The sequence below is a fragment of the Strix aluco genome, chromosome 2, assembly GCF_031877795.1.
Source record: "Strix aluco isolate bStrAlu1 chromosome 2, bStrAlu1.hap1, whole genome shotgun sequence".
In the NCBI taxonomy this organism is placed as follows: domain Eukaryota; kingdom Metazoa; phylum Chordata; class Aves; order Strigiformes; family Strigidae; genus Strix; species Strix aluco.
Genome location: NC_133932.1, coordinates 104,971,445 through 104,996,428, shown reverse-complemented (window position 1 = coordinate 104,996,428; position 24,984 = coordinate 104,971,445). Strand labels below are relative to the sequence as shown.

General features: G+C 40.3%; 1 protein-coding gene across 7 annotated transcripts in view; it reads left to right on the top strand.

Moving 5' to 3' along the window:
* Positions 1-24,984, top strand: part of ENOX1 (ecto-NOX disulfide-thiol exchanger 1) — a 380,823-nt gene that overhangs the window by 285,989 nt on the left and 69,850 nt on the right. For all 7 annotated transcript variants that reach the window (XM_074815634.1, XM_074815638.1, XM_074815637.1 and 4 more), the window contains one exon: positions 8,819-9,031. In XM_074815634.1, the coding sequence (XP_074671735.1) occupies positions 8,819-9,031 (213 nt within the window). The remainder of the gene's footprint in view (positions 1-8,818; positions 9,032-24,984) is intronic.

Here is a 24,984-nt window from a genome sequence, read left to right as displayed (position 1 = left end):
CAAAAGGTACTCTTTAAATCTACTTTTTGATCCAAATATTCCAAAATTTGTCATGACATTGCAAATAGTTTCATCAAACCATTGTCTTATTGCCATGGAATAAGATAACAGCTAAGCATAACTCAGGTTAATGAAACTTCTGGCCTCCTTTCTGACACCCTCCTGCCTTAGGTAAAAATCTGTGTTTCCTTGAGGAAGTATCTCAATAAATTCATAGATGTGAATTTTGGGAAACCAAGGTTTTTTACAGTAAAGTGTAAATGTGAATTGCCTCCTTAAATAGCCTTTAAGAATAGACCCTGAGTTCTCAAACGAGCAGAATATTGTGTCTTCTGCTATTACATTACAAAAACGTGACCTTCTTGTCTTTTGGTTCATTGCAGCATTTTGTTTGGTGTGTGTCTTTGAGATTTTAATTCCTCAGTATTAAATCAGATGCATTATTACTGCACAGTGAGATGTGTCAGTAGATATTTAGGATTAAATTTGCATACTCTGACATCTGTTTTCCTGGGTGCTTTATAAACGTTTGAGTAATGTGGTGCCCAGAACATCACACAACTGGTGATAGGCTGAACCTTTTATCCTTAAGTGGAACACTGCTCTGTCAGGTGCATTGGAACAAAACATTTTAATCTGTGTGCTTATGACATTTTCGTTTCAAAGCAGAATTCTGAACATTATGGTTTTCTTAATTCAAGCATATCTGTACCTAATGGTATCATCTTCAGAAATCACTTCTTGCAAATAAGCTCCTTTAAAATACTAAGTCTGTCTTATTTGCTGCAGGTAGCTAAGTAGATCTACCATATAACAAAGACATTTCTTTATATCTGAATATCTGTTTTTTAAATATTTTGAGCAAAGGAGACATAAATATCTGCACATTATATACAATACCCTGGAATTTACCTCCCTTTTAAATACAGTGTTTCTTTATGAGCACAGGAATGTTATTGGTGTAGTTTTCTATTTTAAAAAAAATATAATTTGAAAAATTGAGAAGCAGCTTCTTTGCCAGGCACTGTATTATCCCCTGAAGAGAGAACAGATTGGAAATTTAAATAAATAGATGGCAGTTACAGTAGAATGAACTAACCGGGGATGCATCTTGTGCAAGATTCAGGTAACATCAAGCCTGACAATCTCAACCCTTACACATTGTTTGAAATATAAACAACATTTAATTGCTTGGGAGATAGGATATTTCACTGAGAAGAAAACCACGCAGCTTTCATTATCACTCTGCACTTGAGAGCCAGACTTGTGGAGCTCTACAGAAGCAGTGCAGTTATCCAGAGAGGCAAGTCTCATGCAGAAAGGATCGAATTCAGTGCAGGGCTACGTCAGAAGGGGAGGCAAAGCTGAGATCCTCCAAACAGACCCAATGAATGCCAGGTTTAACTGCTGCTGAAAGACTCCAGACCTTTTTTTAGCACAATCTTTTTTTATTAGTAGTATATCAGGACAGAGCCCTACAACAGACATGTTTCAACGCTTTAACGTCAAATCTGTTCACTCACCCTTCCCGGTTTTAGATCATCATTTTCTCCTTCCTTCTTCCATATGCTGCTGACATCTGCTGTGACACAATACATCTGGCTCCAAGAGCCTTGCACAGGGGCTGTGAGCAGGCATGGTGCAAGGGCACTTTTGTCTGCTGGCAGAAGAGCATAAGATGGGTTCAGCTATCAGCAGCCTGCTAACCCAATTCCCTGGGCACCTCCTTCTGAGAGCCTGCAAGAAGTACATTCACTGTTAAGTGTGTTACTAAAAGTGTCCTCCCTCACCTAATCTGTATTGTATCAATGCAAATTTTAGGGTTTTAATATAAACCCACTCGATTAAATGTACCGCACTGCAAAATGACTCGAGTTAATTACTATGAGCTGGGAAATTGCAGCTTACCGATCTGAAAGTTTGTGGTGTGATTTTTGAGAAATAGGGAGGAAACTCAATACCCTCATAATTACTTTTTATTGGAAATAATGGCATCAGCAGGATAAGATAATGGATTTCTGTATCTCCCATGAAACACCCACCTCTGGAAGAATCTTGTGTGATTTAATTTGAAAGAAAGAGTTTGATGATACAGGAAGGGGAGAGTACCTTTTTATTGGGTTTGCATGGCAAGGTTTTCATAGTGGGAGGGCTACAGGGGTGGCTTCTGTGAGAAGTTGCTAGAAGCTTCCCCCATGTCCAATAGAGCCAATGCCAGACGGCTCCAAGATGGACCCACTGCTGGCCAAGGCCGAGCCTGTCAGTGATGGTGGTAGCGCCTCTGGAATAACTTATTTAAGAAGAGGAAGGAGAAAACTGTACAACTGGAACCAGTGAGAGGAGTGAGAGCAACAACTCTGCAGACACCAAGGTCAGTGAAGAAGGAGGGGCAGGAGGTGCTCCAGGCACCAGAGCAGAGATTCCCCTGCAGCCCCTGGTGCAGCCCATGGTGAGGCAGGCTGTGCCCCTGCAGCCCACGGAGGTTAACGGGGGAGCAGATCTCCACCTGCAGCCCGGGGAGGAGCCCACGCTGGAGCAGGTGGATGCACCTGAAGGAGGCTGTGAGCCTGTGGGAAGCCCACACCAGGCTGTGGACCTGTGGAGAGAGGAACCCATACAAGAGCAGTTTGCTGACAGGACTTGTGACCCTGTGGGGGACCCATGCTGGAGCAGCCTGTTCCTGAAGGACTGAACCCCATGGGAGGGACCCACATTGGAGCAGTTCATGAAGAGTTGCAGCCCATAGGAAGGACTCATGTTAGAGAAGTTCGTGGACTGTCTCCCAGGGGAGAGACCCCACAATGGAGCAGGGGAAGAATGTGAGGTTCCTCCCCCTGAGGAGGAAGGAGCAACAGAAACATCGAGTGATGAGCTAACTGATCACAACCCCCATCCTCTTCCTCCCTGCGCCACTGCTGGGGAGGAGGTGGAGGATTCAGGAGCAAAGTTAAACCCAGGAAGAAGGAAGGTGTGGGAGGAAGGTGTTTTTAAGATTTGGTTTTATTTCTCATTATCCTACTCTTATTTGATTGCTAATAAATTAAACTAATTTCCCCAAGTCAAGTCTGTTTTGCCTGTGGCAGTAATTGGTGAGTGATCTCTCCCTTTTCTTATCTCGACCCACAAGCCTTTTGTTATATTTTTTCTACCCTATCCAGCTGAGGAGGGGAGTGATAGACTGGCTTTGGTGGGCATCTGGCATCCAGCCAGGGTCAACCCACCACAACCTTTTATTAAATGCATATGCATATTTTTATCAAATCTAGTTTCAGTTAATCATTTATTACATAACTGGAAAAGTTTCTTGGTTATAGCATACAGTTAAGACTATTTAAGAAATAGTAAGGTGGATATTAATCATTATTTAAAAGAACCCTTTGGCAGTAAGAATTTGTATTTCTTGATTCTCACTTATTATGCAGTGCCATTGGGTTAAAAATGTTATTAATCCCAAAAGTACCAGACTGATGTGTGGGTTGCATGGCACAATTATATAAGGTATTCGAGCAGGAAAAAAAGAAGGTGAGGGTAATAGCTGAAGAGTTGTGTTTCTAGGTCAGTGGCAGGCACTCTGTGCAGGAGAAGCTCTTAAGCCGAGAGAAAAATAGGTCTTCATTGTGGCACCAAAAGTGGCATGTGCTGGGAAGCAAATTGTTCCTGATGCACAGGGGAACTGGACTGAACCTGCTGATGAGAGAGGTTAATAAACCTTTTCCCTGACCTGATTCACCCACAGCAGCCCCTACTGCGGTTTATTATTTTTTGTATTGAATCCAGTGTTTGTAGGTTAGAAATCTTAGTTATAGTCTAATAAGTTATTAAATCAGAAGTCAGATTAACAGTAACCTTGGCAATACATCCTCCCCTGGCTGCAGTTACGTGGAGTGAATAAGTTTGCATTCTGAACTGACCTCTACCACTTTCCTATAATAGCTGAACTGGGCCCAGTATGACAAATTGGAACTGGAGTGTGACCAGCTGAGCAGCTCCAGGCAGATCTGGGGGCAGTGTAACTATGAGCAAAGGGGTAGTACTGAGCAGGCGGGGATGAGGCAGGGGACACATCTTCCTATGGCGCAGCTACAGCTGACAGAGGACAGGCTGTCCATCAGAGACAAATAGATGGGATATATCGCACGACTCTTGTCCCTTCTCACAGTCATTCTCAGTGCTCACAAGAATACCTTCAAGGGGTGTTTGTTAACTGGATTTCTACTTGTCAGGGCAGAGCTTAGCATAAGGGCACACCTGCCCCTTCCCATTTTACAGAAGAGTCAGAGAAAAATGAGATCATTAATGCAACCCAAAACACATGCAGCCAGGACAGGAGCTTTCTAGGTGTAGTCATTAAGATAAAGAACAACAGCTCTGTCTTTTCAGCATCTCCTTGCAAGCCTAGGAGATTGCATTAGGGGAGCAAGATTAGGGACAAGAGATAGTCCATGCTGACTCTGGACAGTGACATAGCCCATAGGACAACATAGAAGGATTTCTGTGATGTAGACAGGCTACAGGTGTTACTATCTCAGATTACTTTTCAATTATCTCAGATACTTTTCAAACGTTTGAGAAAGCCCAGGGTTAGAAGATACTAACGAGGCTAAAAGCAACTGTATCCCAGTGTTTGATCTCATCCTAGCTAGAAATCCAGCATACAAAGTCACTCTCAAAATGCAGAAATATGAAGTTACCTATATTTGCAATACATCTCTAAATGTAAAAATTATAGTGATAAGTGTTTGAATGCCTGACTTCAGAGTGATGAATTAGTCTGTCTTCTAAGGCTAAGGCCTTAGACACTGTTACCTGGGTTGTGAAAGAATCTTACAAAGGTGCTTAACATTGAGAGATAAATAGTTGCAACATTTCAGATTACCCTGAACTGAATTATGCCCTATGTTACATCAGGGAACCTGCATAAATTGGAAGTAAAATCTGTTTCCAACACCTTATCCCAGTATATAATTTTGTAGCAGTTCTTGTCATACCTTTTTCTATTAAAAAGTTTATTCCAGTTGGGGTTACTTAGAGGTAGTCAAATTATAAGCAGAAAAATGTAAAACATTTGTTAACAATTATTCCTTTTTTTTCATAGAAATATCCCTGTTGACAATTTCCCAGGCAGCTCTAGGGATGCATTTTCTTTTCTTTATTTTTCATTTCATCTAAGTTGTGATCTAGGATTTAAGTGCCAAATATCTTTAGTTGATATAAGAGGAATTTGAAATATCTTATCTCTAGAGGCCTGTGATTGAGTCTAGCAGCACTTGGAAATCTCTGTTGACAGACACCCAGCAAGCCATCCTCAGTAGATGGGTAATATTGAAACAACATAGCATGCATCACAGCTTGGGGTGTAACTGAGAACCCAACACAGGTACACAAATGCTGGGTAGGTGTTCTGTAACTGGTGCACTTGTCCAAATGTAGATGTCTGTTGCAGACATCTGTTGCATATGAACAGGTCACCCCAGGCTCCCTTCAGAGCCAGCTGAGGGAAGCAGGCACTTCTGGGGCACAGTTCACCTTGCCCTCAGACAGCTAAAACAGGATGACAAAGCCTGTCCAACAAGTGTCCATCTCTTTCCATTGACGGTACCAGAACCCTGCGGTTACTAAATCAGGTGTTGACATAATGGGGATGAATTCTACCTTATTTACTTAAAACATTCTGTAACTTGGAGGAGAAAAATGCTTTAAGTGTGAGGAATAATTTGCCACATGCTCATTTTAAAAGAATAATTATGTATGGGAGCATGTCTTATATAAAGGAATTATTTTAAGAGTATGTTTTTAAAGGGTGTATATTTATGTGCATCCTACTGCAAGGGAATCATTTGGAACAGAATTAGGAGTTTTGTTTTATTTTTTTAATGAATGGCTGCAATCATAAGGCAGTTCTTGCTCTGCTTAAATTAGATTCCATTGCTGCATTTCTTCTACTACTTATCTACTAAATAAAAAATAAATGAACACTCTGGTATAAAAATATGATTTTTTAAGTGAACCTCTGATTGCTCAGAAAGAGTCAGTGTATTCTGGATGAAGAAAATTAATTCATAGTGAGTTACCTTATTCCAGTCACTGAGTAGTCAACTCAGGAATATAAAAGTTAGAAATGAAGGTGGAATAAGGAAATTTTAAAACTGTAGAGAAAAGATTTTATTAACTAATGTGCTCCTGTTGTGCATATATTACCCTCTAGCATTTTTTAATGTATCTTCTAATTATGTTATCAATTAAGATGCTGATGTTTACCAATGAAAGGATTTTTCCCTGCTAGTACAGAGATATGAATTAACTATAACAGGCCCACAGACCGTTGCAGCTCCCTGGAAGTATAGTATGCTGAAAACAAGTTTTCAGTATGTCCTTTTAAATGGGTTGAATCTATGTGGCAGGAGGATGGCGTGTTTATGAACATCCCTTACAGACACCAACTGTGCCTGATAAAAACAAAACAAGGGGAGGGGTGTTTTAATTTCATATAGGCTCTATAACAAAACAACACACAGATGTGTACTGGGGAGAGATTAAAGTGAGAAAAAGGGAGAATGCTTCTGTGCAACTGATTTTCCTGATGCATCTCTGTGAAACATTCTGCATGCTGTCTCTTCACAGGTCACAGTGTACCTCTTCAGAGGTGCTTCTATGTATCATTTCTCCCAACTTTGCTGTTCATATCTTGACCTAGATTGAATGGGATAATTTACTCTAAATGGTACTTCAGTGTTGGGTGATAAATTATGTGTGGTGATATAGATAATGATGTCTACAAGGAAAAAAGAGGAACATTCAGCTGTTGTTACTGTCTACTCACAATCAGCCACATCCTTGGTGTTAACAGGCTAGTGCCATCAGCAGGGTGACCTGACTGTACAGACTGTTGGAAATTGCATGCTAACATTGCCAGAAGCCATTACAGGTTATTCTTATTGACTACTGTAATTATAATAAACATTATGTTCCAGGGATGAGTTCTGGCTGTATTGGATCCATGACATCCAGCTCTTGTGCATTTCAGCAGGCTGAAGATTTTTCTAGTGTTTAGATTATCCTAGTGCTTTCTTGAAATGAAGAGGTTTTGCACTAGTCTTGTTTACATTTGTCTTTTCTGAGGCCCATATTCAGCCAACCTCACTCATCAGAGCCACTTAATACATACCTGACACATACATATCCAGCAACACTCGGAAGTGGATTCAAGGGGACAATGTAGAAAGAAAAGGTGCTCATCTGACTCTTCCTCCCCAGAGACAATTACTTAATGAATGATGATGAATCACACGTTAATGTAAAGTCACAACAGATATATCATCATACAAAGGGAGGGGGTTATGATGCTCTTATTTTGCAAATTTTTTCAGGGATCTTTGGTGAACATGCCTATCCAGCTGTGGAGAGCAAATCCTATTGCTGTAGCTGAAAGCACGTTTCAGTTAATAAGATGTTAAAGATCAGGCAGTGTAAAATCTATTCTTCACAGGCTGTGGGCACAGAGCATGTCACTAGTGCTCTCTGTACTTTAGGCTCCTCACCTTTTAGGGAAGTGATTACTGGTTCAGAATAAAAGGCCAAATAGTCACTTAAGAATTAGTATTTCATTATTCTTTGTACATGGAAAGCAGAGTCTTACAAACTATGTCCCACATTTCTGTATCCTGTAACACAGTTGGTTGGATTTAATATTTTCCAATTTTCATTTTAAGTGTCTTTTGGTTATAGCTATACTACTTCGCCCCACCATAACTGTATACCTTTTCCTGTAGAAAGGTATACCTACCATCAAAAAAATATATAAAGAAATCTAACCAAAAAGGACTAGATGAACTATTTAAAATTATTTGTTGGGAAACAGAAGTTTTATAGAATAAAATCCTGGGGAAGAAATGAGATTGAATTGCACAAAAATGGTTCCACAGGAAGACACTCTGTTGTAATAACATTTTCTTGCAGTTCAGCCTAAATGGGACTTAAAAAGAAATGTGTCCTCTTAATCCTGATGAAACCAGAAGTGTAATGGATGCTGTGCTAAGAGTCTTCTGAGGAAGCTGAGAGCACTGTCAGAGGAAAGAAGATTACTTGGGGAGGGAGTGCACAAAATCTAGCCACCAGTTTTGGCGATCTTTCTGCAGAGAAATATAACTTTAGTTACCTAAATGGTAAACATAAAGCTGTAATCCAGGTGTTTGCCCAGATTTGTCTGGAATCCTGTAAAAAAATATGTAAAACAAAACACAGACAAATAATACAAAACAAATAGAGACACATCATCTGTTCAAAGCAGTTCCTTGTAATTAATCAGAGCTTTGAGGAGGAATTGTTCAGCCTTGTCATTGTTCATTAATTAAGAATGTGATGTTAGTGAAATCTGTTGACAAGAGTGTGACTGAGCCCAAGCTCCAAGACTGAGCTTTCGGCCAAGCAGATTAATGCAGACACATTTCATTTCCTCAGTGGGTCCAGTAACACAGAGGTCTCCTCACTCCTGCTGTAAGGTCATTCCATATCACTGAACAGCTCAAGGGAGACATTGTGAAAGCAGGGAGTCAGGCCACAGGGAAGGGGGGGGAGGGTGCTTTTTGTTGTGAGAAAGCTATTAAAATAAGCAGAAGACAAGTCTTGAAGAAAGATTTATGTAGCTTCACATGGCAGTATTGGCTTCCTACATCTGATAGAACAAAGGACCCCAAAGTTACCCAAAATGATATATTGCAAGCAGGATTTATGGTGATTTTAATGTGACACGGAGCAGAAAATGTGTTCTCGGCAGGATATTTATGCCTGCAGTTTAAAACCTGTGCTTTGATTGTTCTAGATGATAGCAAGTTTTCAGAGGCCATCACAGTGCTGCTTACCTGGATTGAGCGAGGTGAGGTGAATCGTCGCTCTGCAAACCAGTTTTATTCGATGGTGCAGTCAGCCAACAGCCATGTCCGCCGGCTCATGAATGAAAAGGCTGCTCATGAGCAAGAAATGGAGCAAGCCAAGGAGAGTTTCAAAAATGCCTTAACAGGGATCCTCACTCAATGTAAGTAACTCCCTTTGTCCAGTGTTGTAGTGATGGTGGTGGTGGTGGTAGTGGTTTTTTTATCATTTTGTTTGTTTGGGGGTAAGTAGTTGCAATGCAGTCATATTCTACTTCATATCCTATCCCATACTCTGTGGCAATTTGGAGGAACAAGGACCATTCCTAAGAGCTTATTTCTCAAGGTGAGCAAAGTTTCAGTAGTTTTTTTTATTAATAGATGAAGATGTGCTCTATGCATAATGTCTACTGTTGTGTAGACATAAAACACTTCAGGAACGGACCAGACAGAAGCCTCCCTGCTCTGAGCAAAGATAATGCTTTTGTGAAGAGAAGTGATATGTAGCCTGTGCGTTGCAGCTAATTAACCAGGCCAATTACAGAATAGAGGACAATTAAGTTATATTTTTAGCCTGGGTTTAGGTAAAAGGAAGTAGGATTCAGCAACTTGTAGGGATATATTCACAACATACAGGCCACCCCCACAGTAGAAGAATATGCTGTATTGCTTCTGGCATCAGGGCTTCTTGGCTGATACAATGCCAGTATTAATTTGGCAGATAAGCTGCCTTAAATATTTAGTGCTGGCAGCTATTTCCTTAGTACAGAAATATAATCAATGAAGTTACCTTAATGAGGTTCCCTCATAAGACAATAATTGGGATACTTGCCTAGCAGTGTTCTTCAAAAGGAAGGGAGAGGAGAGGAGAGGAGAGGAGAGGAGAGGAGAGGAGAGGAGAGGAGAGGAGAGGAGAGGAGAGGAGAGGAGAGGAGAGGAGAGGAGAGGAGAGGAGAGGAGAGGAGAGGAGAGGAGAGGAGAGGAGAGGAGAGAAGAGAAGAGAAGAGAAGAGAAGAGAAGAGAAGAGAAGAGAAGAGAAGAGAAGAGAAGAGAAGAGAAGAGAAGAGAAGAGAAGAGAAGAGAAGAGAGAAGAGTAATGAGATTGTTACTGATTTTTAATGTGTCTATTCATGGCTGCTCAAGCAAGAGGCTTGATGGTACTTAGAAGGGTGGAGCCTGATGCCACCTCTCATATGCAAGTTAAAAAGAAAAACCAAGACAATGTACCAGTTGGAGGACAATGCAGTTGTTACATTGTAATTTCTGAATCACACCCCTAATCTTTACATAAAAGAATAAGTCCTAACGGCTTTTCTGCAATATTTTTCCGCTCTCTTAGTTCCTTCAGAAGTTAGGGCTGAAGGCAGAAGCTTGGATGGACTTGGCTGGGTTAGGAGAGCAATCCCTGGAAGCTTCCTGCATATGTAGTGGAGAGCTCAGCATCTCAGAAGACCAATTCACCCCAGGGTACATGTCCTTCTAATTTAGGAACTTAGATGCCTGAGCTTAGGAAGAAAGATTCTGTGCCAAAGGCATTTGATTTCTGAGGACATATGTTCAGTGAGTAAATTTTAAAGAATAGCTAATTCTCTTGGTAATTTGCTAGTCAATGTCATCTTCGATCTCAGCATCTAAAAGGCAGTGTGAGGAGCAGAGATGCAGGCACCACGCATGGCCATGCTGTTCAGTTCACACCAGGACCTCTATAGTTTTGTGTGCAACAGCCAGCCCTAGGATTCAGAAATGCCTTCTTCAGCTGCATTAAAAAAAATCCCCCATTGTCAGCAGGCTGAACTTTAGTTAAATCAGTCTAAATTAGCCCGTTTGTCACCAACTGTTGTAGAACATCTGTCACTTGGAAATAGAGATCCCTGTAGTTTCAGGTGGAAACTTGCAGTTTTGGCTAACTGGTTTGTTCCTGTAATGTGCTGAATGCTGAACTTAAAAAACCAGAAATAGGTCTGGCTTCAAAACACGAGTTTCAGAGTGCCACAGTCACAGCAATGTCTGGAAGGAGAGAGTTTCTGACAGATCTGGCCTAGGAGGACAAGGTCAGCAAAAAAACAGGCTCAGGGAAAGGTGTTACACCTGTGTATTTTATAAGAACAAATTTTACGAGCTTTCCAGATGCTCCACATTGGTTATTTTATAAACATCATAAACATTGGCCATTATTAGCATTAATGTGTCTTATTAAAATTCTCTGCAAACTTGCTACGAACAGATGGATGATGTTTTTGCTTTATACGTGTATATGCGTAAGATTGCTAAACATGGAGACAGTGAAACGAGCTTCCCTTTTCCAAGAATTTTCCTGTATTTGAATTGATCTGATGAATATTTTTCATGCGTCCTTTTCCACTGTTTTCTGACAGCCCTGTATAATCACTTACAATATGTCACTTGCATGATTAAGAACAATTTGAAAATACTAGATGTCCCAAATAGGTATGTGTAGTGTATTAAATTCTGCAGAATGGCAAAAAACCACTTCTGCTGTTCTGGAGTAAGGATCCATAAGTCTAGTGTAATGCTGCAGCTGTGTGGCCATTTGACATAAATATTACAATATTTTTAAAATAGCATGTGGCATTCCTCTGTCATGAACTAGATCAGAAGTCCAACTCCGAGCTGACCATTCTGGACTTTCTTTGCAGTCAGCAGAGAAAAACAAGCATCTCCAGGGAATGAGTCATCAGACTGACTTCATGGTGCTCTTCCAGTGAGTTGTATCATCCCTTGGAGATGCCATTTTTTCTCTGCTACCCATAGCAGATTTGTAGGTGACCTAGCTCAGAACCAGATGTCCAAGATTTTTCATGCCTTGTTCAGAGCACTTTAATCCCACTTACTGTGTGTAGTCTTGATACAGAAGGACGTAGCGTAAGCAAAGAACTTGAAGTTAGATAAAAATGCAAGCACTGTAGCAGTGAATGTTATGGGGAGTGAAGAAGAAATACGTTAAGAAAATGGGCTTTAAGTGCACTCACCTGGAACACACACACACTGTCTACGTGGTCTCAGTATAAAATCCTTTCTTACTAATGAGGATTAGTGTGGCCAGAACATTTCAGCTTATACCCCAACTACTAAAGAAGTACAGGTATTGAAATCCCTGCTACAAATTTCTGCCTGGAGGTATTTTGAAGATTACCAAGTGGATTACCCCTAAAAATTTGGGTCAAGTGTTCAGCACATGAATTAATTACCTGACCAAGATACTTGTGCCAGGATAATCTGTGAAATAAAGTGTATTACTGCTGTCACACCACCAATTTACAGCCCCTGATTTAAGTTCTACAGGGAGTCTTAGCCTTGTTATGGTGCTTCTTCAGTTATTTAAGGTATAAAGAGAGAAAAATGTCCACTTCCTTCTTTTTTATTGAATTGCATTGTTTTTTCTAGATTTGAATCCGTGCCTCAAATATGAATTTTTTTCCAGGATTTTGGATAGTTCTGTCTTTGTTGTTTGATTTCTGAATTCTTCCACTTTGCTTCTACAGCACAGTTACATGTGACACTGCTCCCTGACTCTCCATGCATCTCTGTTTCTTTTCCTCCCAAACCACCTTTTCAGCCTAAGGCTTATAGATGTTGATCTTCATGTTTCAGAAAAATGGAAGCCCTAGAGACATCCATATTGGACTGTTTTTTAGACGACACCAAAGCTGCAATTCTCTCCTCTGGCTTTCTCCTCCATGCGCTGTAAACTTTGTCTACCTCTTATTGAGACTATTATCAGACTATTTAGTGCAGTGTCCCTTGACAACATTTTCAAAAGTATCTATACATAAGCGAAGATCCAAAATCCCATATTCAAAAATTAAATTGATATTGGAGGAGTCAGACACACAAGGGGGTGAAAGTGTTCCAGTATGCAATGAACAGAAGTGCCCCACAGCTGGGTACTGAGCTTCTTATGACACTCACTTCTTTGATCTCTTTGTCAATTTTATTAATGGATGACTTTTCATGGGACTTTAGCACCAGGTCCCTGTCAAGGTCTATGAATCAGTCTCTCATGTGCCTGTGGGGGAAACAGTGGCAGGGTGGTTTTTATCATGGAGCCCCCTGGCCAGATTACTTCCTTGTGACTTGGTGCCTTTCACTTTCATTCTCTCCTTGACCTTCAGGGAATTTCAGCACCTAGTGATCAGGATGATCTTTTGGAAAGATATATTTAAATACCCTGAATGCCAGTGAAGGAACTGAACTGAAACATCCTTCCTTCCAATAGTGCTCTAAATGGTGAGGTGTGGTGCTCTGACAGGTGGTATTGACTTTCCTTAGGGTGTTTGACAGATGTCTATTAGGCATCTAATCTGTAACAATGCCAGCCGGAGGGAGATGTCTCCCTGCCTTCTGTAACACCACACTGAACAGAGAGAACAGCTGCGTCTATGGCACATCCCCATCCAAGGGATGCGTTTGCATAGTCTAGCAGCTAGTTAAGACAGTGGCCTTATATGTATTCCCAAGTGTGAAGCCCTTCCCCTGTACTTTGTAGGACACCTGAGCTTTAACCCACCACAGTTGATTACAGATAATCACCAGGGTGTTAGAACTTACATAAAAGGCCTGAGTGTCAAAATGCAGGTCTGAAGGTGTGGATAGACACAGGTTCATCCTACAGGGCAAAAGGAAATATAAACCTACAGAGTCATTTATTCCAATGTAGCTAATCACAGATGTGTCCTTACATCCTCATGGATGTGAGGTTGCTGGAAGGGAAAGTCAGTTTCCAGCGACCCTGGGATCCCTTTGTTCATTAGCTGGCATTAGCAGGGAGAAGAGATGTGCTGCAGGTTCTCACCCCACCTTGGCAAGCAGTAATTACCTCACTGACTCTCAGTAAGCAATTTTTAAAAATAGAACAGAGACCCCCTAAATCACTTCGACATGTTTAAAGGTTGCATCCAGAATTTCATTCACAGTGACTGACAGTGCTACTGTTGACATTAGGCAACCCAGTGACAATCCAGTGTAGCAATAATCCCCAGCACTCAGTATTCCAGGCCCATATACACCATTAGACCATCCTGATATTTCCAGGGGACCTTGTGGATGAGCTACATACTGACACCTTTTTTTTTTTTTTTTTTCCATTTCAGCTACTAAATATTATGCCATCATAAAAAGTAGTAAAAGCAAAACTGTTACAAAGTTTAATACTATTTATAAGTGACAGGATGCAATCTTCAGTAGTACTTCTGGAGTATTTGTAAATTGTAAAATAGATTTTCCATTAACTAGAAAGAAAATGTTGGGATCTTTTTCTTGGTACAGTTCTAATTGTGGTCAGGGGCCAAAACATTGTAGGTTTTGGACACTTATGAAGTTTTAAAATACAAAGATTCCTATCTGTAGAACAAAGTGGCATTATTAATTCTTTCAAATAAGGAAAGAGAGAGTGAGTCCCAACTTTCCCTGGACAATAAATTGACTTCTGAGAGGGTCAGGAAAAACGCTGCTATTTTCATTATGTCACTGGTGTGCCTTTGCCACAAAAGCCATGGTGATGGCAGAGGAAAAGCCATCTGTATGTGAGTGGTATACCAGCTTTGCAAGGATCTGTTATCAGCATGATATGCTGTGGTGCTCTGAATCTAACAGCTCCCATATAGGAGCACTATGGCACTATGCTGATATGAGTGAGCAGGGAAGTGGGGAGGCATACAGAGCAACTGGAGTATTAGGCACCATCTAAAGCAAGTACCGAGCATCACCAGCCGGATTTTTATGACAACTCTACCTGCATTGCATCCTTTGATTTTTTGAAAATGATCTCAAGTCTGCATAGTCCAGTTCCAGTCATCATGTAGATATTCTTCCTACCTTGCTATTGAAAGAAACTAGTTTTCACTCCACAGCTCAATATGCAGGGTACCTGCCGCTTCTTTCTGTTGCCAGTAAGCTTGTTTGCTTCTTTATGCTCTTGTATTGCATGTAAAGGTGTACATGAAAGTAAAAACAAAGAGATACTAATCTTTCAGGAAGTCCTGAAACAAAAGAAACCTGGAATTATGAGATTATGCAATTTACCTTCTTAGCTTGTTGTTAAGCATCCTTAGCCCTTTTATTTGTGACACAGGACATGAGGCTACAACTTTGAGTTGATTCAGTAGGGCTGTTCAGTAAGAAGAATCAAAAGTTTGGGAGAAGACTGTGTGCCATGTCCCCCTTCTTGTGAAGGTCAGAATTGCCACCTTGAGTTTTCTGTCCCTCCCTACTGAAGGACTTTAGTGGTGTATTAGAGTACTCTGCCTTTTTTTAAATAGCTGGTAGGTATCTGATATAAATTTCCCCCCACCCCCAACCCCCAAAAATAATTTAAAGTTAAATAATTCTGAAGGAAAATGCATTCTCAAAAGACTGAATAAAATTCTCCTCTCTTCAGGTTTATTCATTTTCATTCTCTGATCTCTATGGATATGATTTAATCTGTTTTAACATTATCAGTGCCTTCACAAATAGAATCTGAAATTTTAATATATAAAAAAAGAAAAATGTTAAAAATCCTTTTTGAGCTTTCTTCAAAAAAGGATTGAGATCAGTTTTGGTTTTTTTCAATACAGGTTTACTTCAAAAGTTGCTCTCTTACTTTAGAAAAGGTAGAAATTACGTTGATATGATGGTGATTACTAAAATTACCATCTTATCTGATTTGCTTTAAATTCCGTACTGCAGTCCTTTTTCCTAATAATCCTACCACTTTTTAGTATATTCTCTTAGTACTAAGAATGAAGACAGTTTCATTACAGATATTGAAAACATGCTGGTTAAAATTCTCTTAGAAGTCAGACTTTTTATATACATTCGTGCTTTCTGAGTATTCTTTCAATTGCTTTGCATTAATAGCAACTTTTAAAAGGATTTTCCTGCTCTTTAATTGTCTGGTCTTGCAGTCTTTCTTTCATTTGTCAGTGACTAATTCAAAAATATGAGCTTACTTTATGTGCAATTTTTAGGTCATAATTAAGCTCTTCATGAAAGAGATTGAGTCATATAATGTGTTTTTACAGTGCAGCCCAGATCTCAGTTGGTGTCATAGAATGCCACTATAATACAAATAAAAACATTAATCATTCATGTCATTAGTTGCCACTATTACTTTCTACCTTGATGTATTTCTAAAAAAAAAAAAAAACCACAACAAAATAACCTCCATAATCCATCCAGTCCCATTGGATTAACTCATTTAGTCAGCGTGCTCTTTGCTTGCTTCTGTACTGATAATTTTTCCAGTAAAGCTCAGCTGGGTATCTCTATTCTTTTTTATTTGTCCTCCCATTTTCCATCTCATGTACACACGTTCTCAAAAGCATTTCTGTCCAGGATGCTGCAGCAGTGGCAGAGAATAGAGATGAAAGATTCCATTTCTATTTTACCTTGCAATCTTATAATTCCTCCCCACTTTCTGGCAGTAGAACCCTTTGTGGCTGCAACCTGTAGTTTTTCAGATAGCTTATTCCTTTGTGTTTCATTTTCTTTGAATTTCATCATTCCTTCCATTGTCTTTAGTCTTCACTCCACCTAAAGTCAATAGGAATTTTGGTAATGATTTAAGTGTGGCCAGAATTTCAACAGAAGCTCTTCTCCTGTTATTTTTAAGACTTTATTTATTTATTTTTTTAATGTAGGCCATTAAATATGCATGGTCTTTTATAGCAAAATAAAAGCACTGCCTCCCAAGAGATTTCAGTCTAACGCCCCATTTTGACTGGGAGAACGAGCCCCCCCTGCAATCCAGGAGACAGTCAGTGACCTACTGCATCACATAGACACACACAAGTCTATGGGACCAGACAGGATACACCCGAGGGTGCTGAAGGAGCTGGCTGGGGTGATCGCCAAGCCGCTTTCCATCGTTTACCAGCAGTCCTGGCTGACCGGGGAGGTCCCGACAGATTGGAAATTGGCCAATGTGACACCCATCTATAAGAATGGTCGGAAGGATGATCCAGGAAATTACAGGCCTATCAGCTTGATGTCGGTGCCCGGGAAGCTGATGGAGGAGCTCATCCAAAGTACCATCAAACAACACATGTGGGACAACCAGATGATCAGGCCCAGTCAGCATGGGTTTATGAAAGGCAGGTCCTGCTTGACAAACCTGATCTCCTTCTACAACAGGGCAACCTGCTTATTGGATGAGGGAAAGGCTGTGGATGCAGTTTACCTTGACTTCAGTAAGGGCTTTGACACCATTTCCCACAGCATTCTCCTGGAAAAACTGGCTGCTCGTGGCTTGGATGGGCACACACTTTGCTGGGTAAAAAACTGGCTGGATGGCCGGGCCCAAAGAGTTGTGGTGAACAGAGTTAAATCCAGTTGGTGGCCGGTCACGAGTGGTGTCCCCCAGGGCTCGGTTTTGGGGCCACTCCTGTTTAACATCTTTATTGATGACCTAGATGAGGGGATCGAGTGCACCCTCAGTAAGTTTGCAGACGACACCAAGTTGGGTGGGAGTGTTGATCTGCTCGAGGGTAGGGAGGCTCTGCAGAGAGACCTGGACAGGCTGGAGCGATGGGCTAAGGCCAACTGTAGGAGTTTCAATAAGGCCAAATGCCAGGTGCTGCACTTGGGCCACAACAACCCCCAGCAGCGCTACAGGCTTGGGGAGGAGTGGCTGGAGAGCTGCCAGTCAGAGAGGGACCTGGGGGTGTTGATTGACAGCTGGCTGAACATGAGCCAGCAGTGTGCCCAGGTGGCCAAGAAGGCCAATGGCATCCTGGCTTGTATCAGAAATAACATGGCCAGCAGGGACAGGGAAGTGATCTTGCCCTTGTACTTGGCACTGGTGAGGCCGCACCTCAATTACTGTGTTCAGTTTTGGGCCCCTCACTACAAAAAGGACATTGAATTACTCAAGCATGTCCTGAGAAGGGCAACGAAGCTGGTGCAGAGTCTGGAGCACATGTCGTACGAGGAGCGGCTGAGGGAACTGGGGTTGTTTAGTCTGGAGAAGAGGAGGCTGAGGGGAGACCTCATCGCCCTCTACAGCTACCTGAAAGGAGGTTGCAGAGAGCTGGGGATGAGCCTCTTTAACCAAGTAACAAGCGATAGGACAAGAGGGAATGGCCTCAAGTTGCGCCAGGAAAGGTTTAGACTAGATATTAGGAAGTATTTCTTTACAGAACGGGTTATTAGGCGTTGGAATGGGCTGCCCAGGGAGGTGGTGGTGTCCCCATCCCTGGTGGTGTTCAAGAGGCGAGTTGACATAGCGCTGAGGGACATGGTGTAGTTGGGAACTGGCAGTGCTAGGTTAACGGTTGGACTAGATGATCTTCAAGGTCTTTTCCAACCTAGATGATTCTGTGATCCTGTGATTCTGTGATAACTCATGCCACTTGCCTGGATCCTGCAGGATGCCCTAAATGATGAAGCAAGGTTCAAAGCAAAGAAGCATGTGTTTGAATCACATGGAAATCTGTGCTTGGTTTTGAGCTGCCTTGCTAAGCAGAGATGGAGGTAAGGGCCTGATGGTTCACAGAACAGAACTATAAATGTTGTATGGAAATGAACAATAAGGGGTGAGAGTAAGACATTCGGGCAAAGAAGGAAAGATAGAGGTTTCACCCAAAAGGTTTTCTAATTTGTCTGTGCATATCATGTGGCCTGCACATCTAAAACTGTTCAGTCTGCTTATAAGTGATGAATAAACCATATAAATGTGAATATGAATATGAATAACCCTATGCAACTGTGACTGTTGGAAATGCCTTCAATAGGCATTTCAAATCCCTTCAATAGGCACTAGTCTTGCTTCATGTCAAGTCATTGGACTTGTCCCAGATAGTGTAGTTCATGATAATGACAGAGATATTATGGGGTCAGAAAAGAGTTTTGGAAAGGGATAAACTGTGTGGGAGGTAAAGATGGACACACACAGAATGAGGAAACAAAAATATAGAAGGAAGATAAGACTGGAAGCAGTAAACAAAGAGAGTAGGAAACGTCATGGCAGTCAAGGGAACATACAGTATGGCAATGGAGAAGTAAATGTTACTACATAATATATCTGAGATGATTTTTTGTTTTGATTGCCAGAAGAGGCTATGGCTGTTGAAGCCTCATCATCCACCTCTCTATTCTTTTTTTTCAGCAAAAGAAAACATATTATGCCCAAAACATACATAGCCCTCCTGATCTCCTAGGAACATTTAATCTGCAAGGTCTCTGACAATTATTACTTAGAGAGAGTCCCTTCACTTAATGGGAGCTGCCAGAGTTCAGTCACATTTATGATGTTCCTTCATCTCAGAGTTCCCTTTGAGTTCTTTTTATGGACAGGCTTACCAAAAGTAGTTGTTACTACTTTTGCTATTTTTAAATCTGAGCATTGAAAGAAGGTCTGACTAACCATAAATAACAATGAGAACAGCTAATTAAATGCAGTGCACTGGGCATGTCTTATAATCTTGTCAAGCTGATGAAGAAAGTAGCATTCACTTAATCTTCCTTTGTGTGAGTGGGGTGGGGGCTGTGTGTGGGGTTTTTTGTTTGTTTTTTCTGGATGTCAACACAAGGTCCATAAAGTCAGTTCTGTAATATAAGATGATGGCATTAAAAGAGCAGGTACTGTACATTTGTACCTGCCCTACTGTGTTGTGCTGGCCTGATGTCAGGTTCCTGTTTGCTGAGAAATGACATGAAGGTGAAGTGGTCTTGTTGAGTCCAAATGATTTATCACATGGCACAGTGCCAGCACTTGCTGTTACATCAAGCTGTCAGTTTCTTTGTTGTAAATTAAACCACGTTTCATGACCTAAAAGATTTTCAAAGCTTATTTTGTAGACAGATTTTCTAGCAATACCTTGCAGGGCAAACTGAGTTCTCTAATCAGAGTGTAATTCTTTTATTTCAAAGTTTACAAGGAGTGTTTTCCATTTCTAGAACTATTAATTGTTGACATACATACCTCAGAGAAGTTAATGTGCAGGTTTTAGTATAAATCCTGAAAATGAGGTGTTTTCAGTATCCCCACAATACTCCTTTCACTCTTCCTCACTGAATGTCTTAGCTGAAAGGAGAAGAAAGGCAAACACAGCTGCTGGCACCAAGGTTCAATGTTTTTACAAGACCAGGGATTATAATTTGTGCTGTGGTATAAGTATTTTTTATTTTGTCCTTCATCTGTGAGGAAGAATCTGCTTATTGTATTATGAAAAAATATTTTTTTCCTGCACCACTCAGATGTAGACCACTGAGATTCACTCAGCCTCTTAATAACACACACAAGCACATTGACCGGGACCAGTTTGAGTCAAACAGAGGAGGAAGGGGGATCAGCCATCAGCCCAGGCACACCTCCTGCTGGTCTCAAACACTGTAGGCCTAGTCAAAGGGATATGCAGAAATAATACAGTGTAATTTAGGGAGAGGACACTTAGACTTGTTTCTCATTCTGTCTAGTATTCAGGTAGGTGAAACAGGGTAGATAGAAGAGGAGAACATCCTTGTTCCTCTAGTAAGCCTTGTAATGGCTCTCTGCAACACTGAGACCTCTGCATCAGGATGAGAGCAGAAAAGGTGAGACTGCTAGAAAATATGACCCCACTGACTCCTTCTATAGGATTAAATTAAGCGGAGCTAGAGCAGGCTTATCCATACTGTTCAAATGTAAGTTGTTGCTCTAGGCCAGCTAGGATTTTCCCACACAATGTGGATTCACTTTAGAGTTTCGTGCAGGCCAAGTAGTTTCCCTGAAAAACATCTTTCTGGGGAGTGAGAAAAAGGTTGCTGCTGCAGGGACACTCAGCATATTGTGCCAGTTGGAATCAGAGAATGGGAATGGTCCCTGGCTGGTTTTGATTGCTAGTACAGTAGCTGTTGGCAGTAGGGCAAGTTGAGGAATGGCAGCCTTGCAAGCAGACTTCCCACACAGCAAAATGATCTGGAAGATAAATCATTGGAGGCATGATTCTCTTGGTCTGTCCAAAAAGGTGGAATTTGGGCATATAATAGAGAAGCCCTGTGGTTTTCTCCTTTATCATGCTATGTCTTAAGACTCTGTCTTAAGGAACCTGCAGCCACCCAGACAGCAAGCAGACCAAACAGTAGCTTCCTCTTCTCTGATGAAGTTGCAGCCACGATTCACCTTCTTTTTGATACCCCTGGATTTTTTTGTTTGTTTGTTTGCTTTGATTTAAAAAAACCCAAAACCCCAAAAAACCCAAAAACCAAAATCCCAAGAATGCCATTTATTTGTGACAGATGAGTCATTTTGCATAGCTGTCAAAATCTGTGTCTTTGTTATGGAAATCTATAATGACATTTTCTTACATATCCAGCTGATGACCAGTGGTATGCTTCACTTTTGGACCCATCCCATGCATTATCTGCAGTCTTCTCCATGGTGATATTTCCAACTTTTAATGTTTTCCTCCTCCACCAGTCAATGACAATTGCATCTGTTTCTCCCTCTGTGGCATGTGAATTGGGTAACAGGGAAGGGCTGCAGGTTTCAGCTGTAAATGTGTGAAAGGCAAATTCTTTTCTGAAAGTAAATAGTATCATAATCAAAAGACTGAAGGTTTGGCCCAGATTAATTAAAAAAATATATGTTTCTTTCATTACTCTGTAATCTGTCTACCATTTCTCTTATTGATGTCACATGTCATTTGCCTACATGCAATTTTAGCCTTGGACTTAATGCTAAGTTCTGTTCAATACGTCACCAAATGCCTTTCAGGACTGTTGCCAAAAATATTCTTTTTCCTATACAAAAATGACCTGGAGACTCTAATTCATTCACTTACAGCATCTAGCCTTGACTACTGTTATTCCTTGGTTTGCTGGGCTTGGAGCCAAATTGCTTGGCAGACTTCAGCTTAGTCAGAATTCAGCAACAAGGTTTCTGACCCAAACCACGCCAACTCTATATCCTCCCTGTGCTGCGAATCTATATTTGAAAAGCGTGTTATACATTTACTGTAACAGTTTCCTTTACACTGTAATTTTATGGGTGGAATTTTTCTTTTACCCTGCATGTCAACTGTCGCATTCTTACAGAATTTTTTTGAGCAAAATCACCATATAGTCTACTCTTGCACTTACAGTAATTTAGTGCAAAGCCCTTTTCATCCTGTATACCTAATTGGTGGTATTTGAAGTGAAATTCTACATGAAATCTGCGTATTTCATCTGCCAGTGAAGACTTTTGTTTTTATTACACATTGTGTTTCAGTTTCTATTCTGTTTCTTTTTTATTGTAAGGCATTATGAAACATTTGGTTGCTGGTGTTCTGTATATTACATATGAGAAATTAAAAATAATCACATATGCATGGCAGCTGATAATAAGCAAAGGAAAAATTGAGTACTTGTCTCCTAAACCCAAGGAGAAATTTCAGCCTTCACTCAATCATGTGTTTAAAATAGCCTGCTTGATAAATGTAATGGAGAGTAAAAGTGTTCTCTCTACCTCTTAATCTACAGATGAGGCTATACTTTGGTTCTCATTTATTTTTGTTCTTCTCTGGTAGTATCATTTTCAAATGTCCTGTATCAAATACTCTCTCGCCCTGGAGATATTCTAGTTTTTCCTCTAATCCAATCTTGTATGCAACATCTGCAGGCATTGTTTAAGGGATTTTTGTTGTTGTTCCTATTTTTTCTGGTTGTTTTTACATTTATACTTGATAACAATACCCTATTCTGATACCATGTTTTATGGCAACAGAAACTGAGATTTAAACTTTTTTTTAATACACTTACTATGAGCTGGTACCTCTAATAAAGCATATTGTAGTTACACTGCATTTGTTAAACACTGACACTGGGATATCACTCTAGGCTTAGTTGTTTGGGTCTTTTTAGTTATTTATAACTCAGCAGAAAAACAATTAGATAACAATCCTTTGTCTGAAACACTCCATGTAAATTACCAGCCACAGAATAAGTCAATCACAGAATCATTCAGGTTGGGAAAAGGCCCTTGGGATCATCGAGTCCAACCATCAGCCCTACTCTACAAAGTTCTCCCCTACACCATATCCCCCAACATCTCAAGTTGGTAGGAAAGATGCAATTATTTGCATCCTGTAAGTTATATTGATAGGAAAAACAGTGATGTGGTATGGACCCTTCCAAAACAATGCAGTTTTTTAAACCCTAATTTAGTAAGGAAACAGCTTTGCATATGGTCAATGAAAATCTGATATAGCATAGAACTTACCAACAGATGTTTGACAATGAACATTTCGTATTACTTAATAATTCTACTTACCAGTCACAGTTGACAGCACAGTACATCCTAGAGTTCAAGGTGCCTTAGAGAACTAGATACAATCTGTTATTTCATTTTGGAAATTTCTTTCTGGAGGTCAGGAAATGGTCTGAAAACCATGGCCAGCAGTGAGACTGGGAACAACTGTTTCACTCAGATTCTGCAGATGTCAGCCCAAAATCTGGGGCCTCTCTTTGGCCAAATTTTAGCCAGACATGGAAGAAAAACAAGTTAACTGGAGAGTTCCTCAGCTAATATAAACTCTCCTGGCTTCCCCTTAGGGATGAATTTACCATCCTTACAGGCTGTGTGCTGCTGGATCACTTATCAATACAAATTTGATCCTGATCAGGGGTGGGTACATTATGTCTTGTCTTCCAGTTAACCAGAGCACAGGAGTTATATCAGCTTTAGGCTTCTGGGGTGTCTGTGGGAGAACAAATGAATCTTGATACAACATGAATTAACCTACGAACAAATGTGAACTGGCAGAATGAGTTTATATTGGATTGCCATCTCATAACACATGCATGCAGGATTTTGATGTAGTACAAAAAGATGTGAAGCCACTTTCCTGTATTGTCAAACCATGGCCTTGGCTGCTCTTTAGCTCTAATGTAAAGCTTGGAGACCTTTTAGGTTGGGTGTTACCTGTGGGTGTTTGTAACACTTTGTAGCCTAGATTGCTGTGTATGTTGAAATTGATGTACATACATTGACACTTTCTTTGAATAGTGGAATGCTGGTCTTTGATATGTACTAGTTTAATATTCTCCTCTACATGTCCCTTTTTTTAATATCGGTAGCTGCCTCATGCATAAAGTTTCTTTAAATGCCTTGATTTTTAGCCTCTAGTACTCATAGTATCCTACTTCCTTTAGGTTTTTTAATTCCTAAAAGTTAGGTAAGTAAAGGAGATCCTTTTTTTGCTCACTTTGTCTACCACAGTTATATAAGAAAAACTCTTTGACATCTTTCTAGCTTGTGTTTCCATTGAGGAGGGTTTCTGAAATGATCAGATAATGACTTTTGATAAATCTTAGCACCTGTTCACAGAATGGAAATTAAACACTTTAAAGTTCAAATGTTTTTCAAAATTCAGATGATCTTATTAATACCTATTAGTGGAAAATGGCAAACCAGCTCTTCCTCATATCTTTGTGAATCTTTTCTACTTGAATTTCCACTTGCAAACTAAAAACAGATTGTTAATTAAGCAAGATTTTCTGAGCACCTGGGTCATCAACACAACGATAGTAATTAAATTCTAGCCTCAGTTTCTATACACATAATAATAGAGTGTTTTAGCATTTTCATTCTTTTCAAATTAATTGAATAAATATACACAACATAACTTCCTTGATACATCCACCCTTCACTCCAAGCAAGTTCTAATAGTCTGAAATTATCAAATCTGTTATTAAAACTTGAATGGCTCTCAAATGAATTGGATCATCCCAGTAGTTTTGAGGCACCTTCTTTAGTATAAACTACATATGAGTATTTTAATTTTATAAGACTACATTTATTTTATGTGGATTTAGAAGTTAATTAACCAGCCCCGATGACTGCAAAGAAAAACTTCCATATGTGATTCAAAATGTTGTAATCTTCCTGAATCTGACAGCAACCTGCAAAAGTGGTAGAAAAAAAATAGAAGAAATGTGCTCCTATTCAAGTGCGTGAGGTTAACTTTCTGATCTAGAGGTGAAAGGTACATAACTGACTTACTAGGTGAGCTCACTGTTTCAGGAAATATAGGTTGTTATGTATAGTAAGATCCTCTACATCTGTGATTTGAGGGGAGAAGGAGAGCAGCCATTGATCAACTCAATGAGAGACCAGACCAGAGGGCATTACAAGGTCTCATGCAACCATTTCTCAGTG